Genomic DNA, 12,492 nt, shown 5'->3' on the forward strand with positions numbered 1-12,492 from the left:
GATCATGGATTTCTCAGTCCATATAATTTATTGCCCCTGATATTTCCTTCCCTGGCTTACCTAGTCCAACAAACTTATCTTTAGCCAAAAATGTGGGAGAAAGAAAAGAAAGTGATCTGAAGTTTGTGAAGCCTAATACTAATATTGTAGAGTCTTCTTGAAGTTAGATGGCCCTACACATACTTCAAGAGTTTCACCAACATGACCATGAAAGCAGTCAAAGGGCTCCATAGGGACATCCTCCCAGCCTCAGGTTAAAATGATGCACCACACCATTCTGTTCATCTACCCCTCCATTTACCCATCCACCCATCTACCTGTGGTCACTAAAGTAGTGGAACACACTTATCGCCTCATACGTTGCAGTCCTGCCCTTCTCATGCATTGCTATCCTTGCCATGTAGAAGCTCATGTTGTCACCTTCTGGATGCAGGTGTTAAGAGTTCATGTATTAGAGGGACCAGCAGATGGTGTAATGGTTACTTTGCTGGACTCTCCCATGGCCAACCATGGTTTGAATTCCAGACCCGGAGGCTTAAAATTCACGCTGGGCATGTGTGTGTGCATGCATGCCAAAGATCCCGAGAGGAGATGGAGGAGAAGGGATTGCATTGTGGCCATCCCACCTGGGGGTTGATTTCTCGCTTTCTGTCCCTCTGTCTCTCCAGTGAATACACACGCCTATAGCAAAAATCTCTCTCAAAAAAAAAAAAAAAGGTTTATGTATTAGAGTTGGAAGGATGGATGCACTGTCCTAGCTATTGTGGCCCAGAATACTCACACTGCAGATGGATCCCAGAACCCACTTCCCAATCCCACCAAACACCTCTTCTCAGCTTCTAGGTTACACGTTGGATTTATTGACCCATTATCATAGTAATAGGCTTCTCTTTTCAGAACTCTTAATCTAGACAACTTCAAATTAGCCACAGCAATAAAGCAGCCAACAGCAGGGATAGTTCAAATGATCATTTATCCCTGGCTTTGGCAAACATCACAGATTAATTTTGAAGCCATTGATTTGCCATGTTAATTATGTTTTGTTTAGTCTGAAAATGAGCCTCCTCCCTGGTGACAGCAACTTCCCTTGGGCAGCAGCGGTCCTGGAAATAGTCTCAGTGCTTGGGTCACACCAGCATGGGGCTTTCACCACAGATATTCTGTGATGTGAGACATTGACCCAGGAATCCTGCCCTTATTAAAGAAGTTTGTTATTTCTGCACAAGAGGAAAAAAATTGTGGCCAAAGAAAAATGCCCTGGTGATACTCTCTGTAGTCCTAGACTCATTTCTTCCTGTGTTCCTTGTTTCCTACATAGATCCTTTAGAGCCTTTGGGTCTGTGTCCCTTACACACATTCTGCTTCCGTACAACCTAGAAGTGTGCCGTGGTGCTGTCAGACAGCCCGAAGGCGGGGGCCTTACCTCCTGTGTTTCCACGCAGAGCGCTGAGAGTTCGAAAGAAGATGTCTGGGGAGAAGATGCCCGTGAAGATGATCGGCGACATCCTGAGTGCCCAGCTGCCACACATGCAGCCCTACATCCGCTTTTGCAGTTGCCAGCTCAACGGGGCCGCCCTAATCCAGCAGAAAACGGATGAGGCCCCGGACTTCAAGGACTTTGTCAAAGTAAGGAGCCCAGGCCACACAGAGACCTGTGCAGAGATGGCAGTCTTCGGGTAGCTGGGTGTGTAGGGGCTGATCCAAAAGCCTGCCAGCGAATTGCCACTGAAGGCCAACAGGGATTGAGCTCTTGGCCCACGATAGAGGACTGGCACTAGCTGGTGGGTGTGGCTGTTCCCAAAGGGGTGGGCTCAGAGAGGAGGGGGCCTGCTCGACATGGAAGCCTTGAGGTGTCTTCAAGGATCCGTTGCGGGTGTTAGTGGTGTTATCTGAACGCAGGCCCAAGTTCTTCACCTCCTTCGCCAGGCCTAGGCAGGTCTCAAATTTCCTTTTGTTTTCTTCTTCTTCCTTCTTGCTTCTTTCCTTCTGTCCTTCCTTCCTCAGTCTTCCTTCTTGTTCCTTCTTTTTTAGTTAAGCATTTTTTTTAATTACAAGAGGGCATGCACTCCCCAGAGAGAGACAGAGAGTGAGAGGGAGAAAGCACTCTTCAAAATGGGGTGTGGTCGCACTGCAGTCCCATCTCCATTTTTCCATTCTGTCGGGATTTAGAGTACAGATGCATGTGCGTGCATGGTCAGGATTTGAACCATGTGGGATCTGGCTCCTTTGACCACTAGGCTGTGGGGCCAGCCCCAGAGTGCCTTTCCTATTTAATCTTGGCAGCGTTGGTTCTTAGCCAGTCTCCACCCTTCCTTGCAGAGGGTGTGGCCAGGAGCCCCGGCAGCCCTTTTCCCAGTTGGTCCTACTTGAGGGACTCAAGCTCTGGGCAGCCTGTGGGGATCAGGGACCCAGGGATGGATCCTGGGATGCGAGGACGTCCATCTCAGGGCTATCAGGGCTCTAGAGAACTGTGTGCCCACCAGGGGACATTGGGGGAGGTGGTGTCCATGCTGCTAGAGGCTCCAGGCTCTTGGCCAGGGTGAGTCCCTGCTGGCCACACTGGGCCACTCAAACAGCCCCAAATACCCCAAGGGAAAAATAGGAAGAGGATAACATAAATTCTTTCAAACTGGTCCATTTTAATGAAGGAATAGCAAAAGAATAATAACATTGACAGGCAAACCTTTGGGTCTCATACATGCTGGAGGCCTGTCACTATTCCCTCCCTAGGAATCACATATGTTGATTCATCGTTGGGAGGTGTGAGTGGAGTCTCTTTGTGGCTAGAACCTTGTTTCTTTTCCCACTGGTGTTTCTCAACAGTAAATATTGAGATTGACTAGCTAGTGAGTGGGGCAGTCTAAGGTCATGCTAAGGTGAGAAAGATGGCCAATGGGCAGGTCCAGGGTACAATGGATATGGGAGAGCAGGTGCCAGGCTGCCAGGCACTTGGGGCTGCCCGGGGCTTCAGCTGAATTCTGGGCACGGGCAGGATGAGTTCTTCATCAGATACACTCAGACTGCAGGAAGTGCTGACACTGGCCCAGGGCAGGGGTGTGTTGTCCCTCCTAACTCTCCCGTCGCCGTTTCCTCTCCACCTCTCCCTGCCTCATCCCAGCACAGGTTGGCATGCCTTTGCTGGATGCAAGACTTTTTTGGATTAATGGCCACGAATGGAGCAGGTCCTGGTGCTGATGGGTTTCAGGCCTTGGGCTCTGGGTCAAGGCAGTTTCCCATTTCTAAGGCATTAAACCAGGACAGAGTCTTTAAGAACTAAGCCACTGCATAATCCCTGTGACTTGTAGACAGGGCTCATCTTTTGGAGTTAGGACTCTCATCCTTTAAGGAGGTGGACAAATTTGGCAAATGGTTAGGGACCAGCAGTTAGTGTAATGGCTATGTTGCTGAACTCTCATGTAGTCGACCGTGGTTTGAGTCTCGGACCTAGTGGCTTAATCTCACACCGGGCACGTGTGCATGCTTGCCCAAGATCCCAAGAGGAGAATGGAGGAGAAGGGATTGTGGTGTGGCCATCCCCCTGGGGGGTGATTTCTCACTTTCTGTCTCTCTGCCTCTATCTGGGGAGCACACACACCCTGTAGCAAAACAAACAAAAACAAAACAAAACAAAAACTCTCAAAAAAAAAATTGCCAAATGGTTGAGAGGAAGGAAGCAGGGGATGAGAGTGAAGGCAACCACAGGCCTTGAGACTAGAGTCTTGACTCTCATGTCTCAGCTGCACCCTCCCTGCCCTTCCCAAGGCTCCTAGAGTTGTGTGCAGGAAATGTGTGCTCCTCCCAAAACTAGACAAGGTTCAGTCCTTCCAGCATCTCAGGACTAAGGGGAATTTTCATTCTCACTATATAATCTTGTGTCTCTTCTTGTTCCTGGGAACGTTATGAAGTTTGCTCAGCCATCCTGAAGAAATGTTCTCTAATGTTCTGTAAGCCAGAACCTCTTCTCTGAGGAAGGAGCCGGGTGTGCCAGGGAAGGCAAGCTGAGTCCGAGAGCAGCCCTAACCCTGGGGGCTGAGTCCCAGCTGTGGGCCTCCCATCTCATCGTGGATCTGGATAACTAGTCAGGCCCTTCCAACCCTAGATTCCTCAGTCGTCATCCAAATAAATGAGCTAATGGGTGGAGAGTCCTCAGTGAGTGTTGATGTCACAGACTTGGGATTTTGCAGATTCCCTAAGTACATTAAAGAAAATCTCTTATTTCAGAGGTTGGCAATGGATCCTCGATGTAAAGGGATGCCACTGTCTAGTTTCATCCTGAAGCCTATGCAACGGGTAACAAGATACCCACTGATCATTAAAAATGTAAGTACCCACACTGCCTTTTCCAGTGGAGTAGTGCTTTCTCAGCACTGGTGAGGACTGGGATTACGGGCAGGCCCCTCGCCAGCACTCCTGTTAGCTGTTGTGTAGAAATCATATACAACAGGATGTTGGAGACATCTGCTTGATCAGAAGAAGAGCTGGAGCGCTGTGAAAGCAGCTGGTAATGCCCAGCCTTCAGATGTGCCGCCAAGCGGTCTTTACCTTGTCAGCCAGCAAATGAGAGCTCAGTTCTTCATTCATTTCTTTTCTGTTTCAAAGAATTATTTTTATTTAACTTTATTTATTTATTTTAAATTTTGACAAGAGAGGGACAGAGTGAGAGAGAGAAAAAAAGAGAGAAAGAGAGAGAAAGAGAAAGTGAGAAAGCAAGCCGCTAAGTCCGGGACTCAAACTGTAGTCAGCCATGTGGGAATCCAGCGCCCTTTCAACAACCACACCTCTTGCCGGCCCCTCTTGGTTCATTTCTTAATACAACACAATGCCTTGATTTTCGCAGCAGGAAGGAGAAAGACACATGATTCTGGCCCAGACACTGTGCAGTGGTAACAAAAGTGCCTTGCAAGGCTGAAAGCCAGATGCCAACTACAGGCTCAGCTCCCTGGCCTGGACTGACTTGGAGACGTGGGGGATGGGATGTGTGCACAAGCTCCTCGGATGCTAAGGAGCTGAGAGACGGGGGGAACAGGGATCGTAGAGTGACAAGACCCTGTCAGGGCTGCTTCCTCTCTTATGTATGCACACATGTACTGTCTATCATAAAAGTGAATCACTTAATTAAAGAAACATGATTTCTACCACCTGACTTCAGAAAGCCACTGTGAGATACTTATGCTAATATTACTGTTTTTTTCCTACGACTTTGAGAAAACCAAAAGAAAAGAACAAAATTAGGGTTTCATTGTCCCCATCTGCAAGATGCAGAGACTTAGATGTCCTCTGAGCCTCTGATTATATAACCATAGGGAGTGTAGCCTAGGATATATGTATGTATAGTCGCACATTTACATATGCATATATATTTGTATTTATTTCTAGATCAGTTGATATATATTAAACTCATGAATTCATGCCAGTACCTCCTATTCTAACCTAATTCCATAGAATTTATTCCAGCTGTCCACTTTCTATTGATAACTCCTTGTTCTGTGAGAAGCCCAGCCCTTTTTTTTTTTTTTTTTTTTTTTTAAGGTTTTTTGCTATTGGGCATTTGTGCTTGCCAGAGAGAGAGAGACAGTGAGAGGGAGAGTGAGAAATCACCTCCCCAGGCAGGAAGGCCATGCCACAATCCCTTCTCCTCCACTAGGATTTTGGGCGTGCACCGTGCACATGCCTGCCAGATCCAGGATTGGAATCACAGTTGACCATGTGGGAGGCCAGCGATGTAACCACTATGTCACCTGCTGGCCCCAAGAAGACCTACTCCTATTATCCTGCATTTATTTACTTAATTTGTTAGTTTCCTTAAAATGTAACATTGTCTCCTTCCTGTATGTCCTATTTCATTATTGTGTTCCTAACAGAAATATCTGAGACTGAGTGATTTTATGAAGAAGTACACATTTATTCAGTTCACAGATTGGAGGTCCAGAGCCCAGGGTCCAACGCCTGGTGAGGCCACAACACGGCAGAGGGCAGGGACTTGAGCAGAGTAGCTGTACATGTTTCTCTTTGTTCTGGTCTGTATCCACGTGGCCGTCACCTGCCTCATTTCTTTTCTCTCCCTATAAATATACCAGAACTCAATTGGGGGTCCCCTCCTTGATGACTTTATCACACCAAAGGCCCCACTCTGAGCCACCACAAAGGGATTAATTAATTAATTAACATTTACATGTTATCACGTCTGTACAGTAAACATTTCTTTTTCCAACACAAAAACCATGCATGTCAATCAAGATAAGGATATTACTGTATACATTATCATCAGCAAACAGCTTGTCATTTTTTATCAATTAAGCATACTTTTACCCATTTTTTTCCTTCCCTTTTCCTCTCTTTTCCTTCCATACTAACCCTTTTTTTTCCCCACATTTTATTGATTCACCAAAGATCTTAAAGTATGGACAAAGCTAGAATCTAGTGACAAGTGCACTGTAATTTTCTTCTGAAACAATTTTTTTTTCTCTCTCTCTATTCCTCCTTTTACTAAAAAGAGGTATAAGCTAACTTATTTGCAAAAACGAAAAAATATTAAGTTAATCTCAATTTGATCTGTTATTTGCACAAAGCCGCATGAGAATTCAATTTCTTTCTTTTTTTTTTTTTTTTTTTTTGCGTTGTTTTTTTTATAGGGCCCCCGGCGCTCACCTTTGAGATGTTTTTGTTATAGGGCGCCTGCGCTTGCCAGACAGAGACAGAAAGCGAGAAAACATCCCCCAGGGGGATGGCCACGCCGCAATCCCTTCTCCTCTCGGGATCTTGGGCACGCATGCACATGCGCCTGGCGTGAGTTTAAGCAACCGGGTCCGGGACTCGAACCACGGTTGACTATGTGGGAGTCCGGCGACATAGCCATTACGCTAACTGCTGGTCCCAGAATTCAATTTCTGATGCAAAGCAATGGATACTATTGTATTATTGAACTTATGCAAATAACCATTCTGTCACAAAATAAGAATGCTCACAGATAGTTTCCAATTGCAAAGGGGTCAAGAAGGGAGAAAAGTTTATGTTTCAATTTTTAAAATTCTTTAACAAATTGCCGAACCCAACAACTCAAAAGAAAATAAAAACTCTTAAATCTGGAAGACAAAGCATAGAAGAAAATCAGTAATGTTTTGGAAAAAAGTCATAGAATTCTATTTCACCAGTTCAGTCTTGTGTAATCTCTTTTGTTGAATTTTCAGCGTTCCTGTGTGGCCTGACCTTTCCGTTAATATTCAGCATTATTATTGATATTTCAGAACTTGTCCCTACCATTAAGTTGGCCTTTTTCTTGGTCATTTTTTGTTCTCTTATTTGTCTGTCTTTAGTTTTCCTTGTATAGTACTCCTTTCAGAACTTCTCGAAGAGCTTGTCTGGTGTTGATAAATTCTATCAGGTTTTGTTTATCTTTTCTTCCCACATGAAGGATAAGCTTGCCGGATACAGTATTTTTGGTTGAAATTGTTTTTCACTTTACACCTCGAATGCATTTTCCCATTCTTTCCTTGCTTGGATTGTTTCTGACAAGAGGTCTGATGTTACCCTGATGGGATAGCCTCTGAAAGTAACTTGATGTTTTTCTCTTGCCAATTTTAGTATCTTATCTCTGTGGTTCTGGTCAATCTGGTATAATGTGCCTTGGAGAAGATCTTCTTGGCTTGATTCCATGTGGGGTCCTTTGTATTTCTTGGGTCTGGATATTTGGATTTCTCTCTATTTTTAACAAGTTTTCTTTCAGGATTTCATGGACTAGATTGTCAATGCCCTGATTACTTTCTTCACCTTCTGGGCTACCAATGATCCATGTGTTTGGGCATCTAATGGTATCTAGTATTACTCTCATATTATTCTCATTTATTTTTGGTTATTTTCTCTGTCTTTTAGGTGAATTTTTCTAGGTCAGAGGTTCTGTCTTCTACATCTGAGATTCGATCTTCTGTGTGATCTAATCTGCTTTTAATACTTTCAAGGGAGGTTTTGATTTCCTGAATTACAGCCTTCATCTCTAACAGTTCCATTTGATTCTTTTCTATGGTGTGTATTTCCTCTTTCAGATTGTGGAAGAACTTCCTCACCTCCTGGAACTCGTTGTCTCTTTTCTTCTGCATCTTCTGGAGTTCGTTGTCTCTCTTCTCTTAGCTTTGTCACTATAGATAGCCTAAAATCTTTATCTTACATTTCTAGGGGTTCCATTGTACTGTCTGTGGATGATGAAGGGCTGTTCTTTGGGGGAGAGATATGTTCTTGGCTTTTCATATTTCTTGTACCTCTGCAGTAGTGGTTCCTGGTCATCAGATGGAGTATATGCTACTTCCTACCTTTTAGCGTTTTGCTGGGTGTTGGGCCAGAAGGAGGAGCTTGGGGCAGAGGCTTTTTCCAATTAAAGGGGCAGAGAAAGCCCACCTCAGATGCACATGGATTCTGACATTAGCAAGAGAAAGAGAAGTCAGAGGCAAGAGACAGTACCTACAGAGTTAAAAAAAAGAAAGAAAGAAATACATATATAAGAGAGAAAAATTTTGAGGGAAAGGGAGAGAGACAGAGACAGAGACAGAAAGAAAAAGGGATTAATTTTTCACTTAACACCTTTGAAGTACAACCAAGTCCCAACTTTTGGAGAACGTCTAGTCACTACTCACTAAGACCAAATTTTAGAACACAAACCTATCGTGGACAAACCATCATCCAAACCTTAGTACCCTGCAGCCATCTCCTCAATCCATCTCCAGCTCAACCCCACAACCTCCACTGTGGGCACTTTGGCTTAGTTAAATAACTCATTTTGAAAGAAGCTTTCAACATACCATCTCCTCTCCAAACTCCACAATTGCTATTGGGTTGCTGGAAAAACCAGGATATATTTTTTCTATGTAAAAATGTGTCATGACTTTTCTGATAACCCAGTATTTAATTAGCTCCATACTTCTCTATACTTCCCTCAATGTTTAATTGCAAGTTGAAGTTGGAAATCTATTAAAATAGACGTTCTAGGTGTTTTAGATCTGGCCAACTGGGAGGAAAACAGAAACAAGAAAAGAACTGAGAGGCTTAAATATTAAGAAAGAGAAAACAATCATTATTTGCAGGAACATGATTGCTGCCCTCCAGAGTAGCCAAAAGGAAGAGCTGAAATCTAGTCCAACTAGGAAGAGAATTAGAAAATTGCCAGTTACAAGATACACATGAAAAACCATAAAAGTACTAATTTTTAAAATAGAGTCCATTTGTTTCTGGCCCAGCTTCTCTAGTACAGTTGGTGGCATTCTGAACTCTGGAGCTGGAAACCATGTGCTGACCACAGTTCAAGTTCCTGACCTATTCAGCCTGAAAACACATTGAGCACTTGCATGTGTGTCCAGGATCCTAGAGGGGTGGAGAAGGGGGATCACAATATGACCAAGCCTGTGAAGAGTGCATGTCTCTTTCTCTCTCGTGCATGTATACTATTATGAAAGGGAGAGAGGGAGACATACACCCTCAATGGGAACTCTTACCACTGTCCTTCCTACAGTCTTTGTAGCCAGTCTGGCTCACAGACATGTATACCTGTCACGTACAAGTCAACCAGGGAATTGAACCTGCAGTTTTCCAGATGGATCCAGCTTTGCTTCAGTAGTGAGTTACTGTTTACAACTGAGCTGGCTCAAGACTAAATACTTTATAATACTGAGGTGGAGAAATTAGCATGGCAAGGACAGAACCCTAAAGGATTTAGAGCCATAGCAATCTAAAAATAAATCTTTTATTCTGGGAAATAACCTAGATGCTCATTAAGGGGAATGGTTAAATAAATTATGATAGATCTGTACTATGGCCAGCTTTTAAAAGGTTAAATAGGCATCTCCTATTTGATGTATTAACATGGAAAGATATCAAGAAAATGCTGTTATTTGAAAAAACAAAAGTTATAGGGCAATCCTACAGTATGGCCAATTTTGCAAAAAGTGGGAGAAAATATATATAATGAACATTTCAAGATACTAGAGGATTTCCCTTTAGTCTGTTGGCAAAGGCTACCTCTGGGGTAGGATAGTGAGGGAAACTTTGACATTTCATCTGTATACCTCTGTTGACTGAATCTTGCATATCAAGAATGTGTTAGTATCTTATTTATATAAAACTTTTTAAAATTGCCAGAGTACATGCATTCACCAGAGAGAGACAAAGAGGAGGCAGCCCCCACTGGGATGTGCAATTGCTTCTCCATTTCACCTGTCAGGATTTGGGGCCCACATGCACATTTGCCCAGTGAGGTTTTCAAGCCAACAGGTCTGGGATTCATACAGTGGTCAGCCATGAGGGATCTAGCTCCCTTAATTGCTAGGCCATGGGGCCGGCCCAAATAAACAGTTTTCTTAATTTTTTTTGCAAAACAAAGTATAAAGAACAAAATTAAAAGACAAATGACAGATGTAAACTGAACAAACATTTTTAACTGTACATGTAGGTAATAAAATATAAACAGATACCTATATCTGTATCTAGCACTTTTACAACTCAAAAAGAAAAAGACAAGTACTGCAATAGAAAAATAGGCAAAATGTTCAACTAGGTGTTGCTGAGAGGCAGTAGAGCATAGCAGGTAAAGCACACAGGCTGGAGCCAGGTGGTCTGGGTTTGAATCTTAGTGCCACCAACATGTGACCTCGAGTGAGTTATTCAACCTCTCTGGGCCTCCGTTTCTTGTTTGGAAAATAGGGGCACTAACAGTACCAATTACATAGTGTTGTGAGAATTTATTGAGTTCATATATGTAAAATGTCTGACTCAGGCTAATTTGCAAATAAATGTTAGCTTTATCATTTAGGACACTTATGTAGTGAATATACAAAAAATTCCAGTTCACTGATATTAAAGGAAATGCCTAATAAAACGAACAAATACCTTATTTTTGGCCTGCCAGATTGACATATATTAAAAAGACTGTAGTCCTCATCATGGCAAAGATACTGGTGGGAGTTAAATTGGTGCAGCCTTTTCAGAGGCTGATGTATACATCAAACTACAGTGATTTTAGCTCAGTAGTTCCACCTCTAAGAATTTATTTTAAGAAAACAATCAGAAAAAATAGAAAAATTGGAATTTTATGGGAAGACAACAAATTACATTGTGGTTCATCCTTGCAGTGACATCTTCTAGTACCCTTAAAAACAATAGTATAGGGGCCAGCAGGTGGCATGGTGGTCAAGGCACCGAACTCCCATATGGCTGACTACAGTTTGAGTCCTGGACCTAATGGTTTGTGGCATGCATACCCAAAATCCCAGGAAGAGAATAAAAAAGAAGAGATTTTGGTGTGGCCATCTCTCCTGGGCAGTGATTTCTCACTTTCCTTCTCACTATCCATCTCTTTCCAGTGAGCACATGTGCCCTATAGCAAAAACCTTTAAAAAAAATGAATATAGCTTCCCATGAAATCATATGCTAAAAAGCAGTATACAAAACAGTCCAGTGTACACTGGTAGTTTGACCTAGTTCTGTGTGTATCCAGGTATACGTGTGTGTATCTAGGCAGAGTATTTGAACTAATGTAAAGATAGACGTTCTCTCCAGATGGGGAGGCTATGAGTGGTTTTAAGTTCTTTATAACTTTCTGAATTTTCCAAATTTTGTACATTGTACAATATTACTTTTATAATTAGAAAGATCAATGAACCTATTTTCCTTTCGAAACAAATAAATCAACAAGTCAATTAGGTGGGTTCCCAATCCAGAACAGTGGTCTGGGACTTGGCTGCACACACTCTAGAAAATTCCACCCCTAGGGATTCTGATATGGTTGAGGATGAGGCATCACATTTTTCTTTACATTTTCCCCATTCTTAAATTTGTCAAATTTTTAGACAGTCTCTCTATGTCATTATCTTCCTGCCTCAGCCTCCCAAGCAGCTGGGACCACAAGTGTGTGCCACCACACCCAGATTTTTAGGGTGGGCCAGGATCAAACTTGGGCCTTGCCTGTCTCCAGCCCACAGAATAACAGCATCACCCTGTGTGTGTTACCGTGGCTGGGCCATAACATCGGCCCTTTCAAAGGGATTCTAACGTGCTATCAGGATTGGTTCAAGGGTTACAGTTTTTTGAAGTTGACTGGTGGATGCACAGGTCCAAGAATGTGTGTTTTCTCAATTTGGGCACCTACTTGGGGCTTCAAACCAACGTACACCTTTGAGATGAGATAATAAACATCCTTTGAGAATTCAATAGTAACTGCTGTCACTTATTGAGCACTTTTTAAGGACCAGATACTTCACAAAGTGCCATTCTTTTATCAAGTCATGTAGTCCCCCAACTGTCTAAAGGAGGTACTATCAGTATCTCCATTCTTCATACAAAGAAGTTGAGATTCAGAGCATTTATGTCACCAACCTGAATCATGACTCAAAATGTCTGGTCAAGGCAGAGCAGGAATTGTTTTTTTTAAGTTTATTTCTTCCATCACACACACACACACACACACACACAGAGAGAGAGAGAGAGAGAGAGAGAGAGAGAGAGAGAGAGAGA

At 43.1% G+C, this 12,492-nt stretch overlaps 1 protein-coding gene across 1 annotated transcript in view; it reads left to right on the forward strand.

Moving 5' to 3' along the window:
• Window positions 1–12,492, forward strand: part of ITSN1 (intersectin 1) — a 268,969-nt gene that overhangs the window by 238,635 nt on the left and 17,842 nt on the right. Inside the window, exons 34-35 of the mRNA XM_006153903.3 lie at window positions 1,443–1,626; window positions 4,222–4,320. Of these exons, the coding sequence (XP_006153965.1) occupies window positions 1,443–1,626; window positions 4,222–4,320 (283 nt within the window). The remainder of the gene's footprint in view (window positions 1–1,442; window positions 1,627–4,221; window positions 4,321–12,492) is intronic.

Source organism: Tupaia chinensis, unplaced genomic scaffold (genome assembly GCF_000334495.1).
Source record: "Tupaia chinensis unplaced genomic scaffold, TupChi_1.0 Scaffold000392_1, whole genome shotgun sequence".
Taxonomy (NCBI): domain Eukaryota; kingdom Metazoa; phylum Chordata; class Mammalia; order Scandentia; family Tupaiidae; genus Tupaia; species Tupaia belangeri.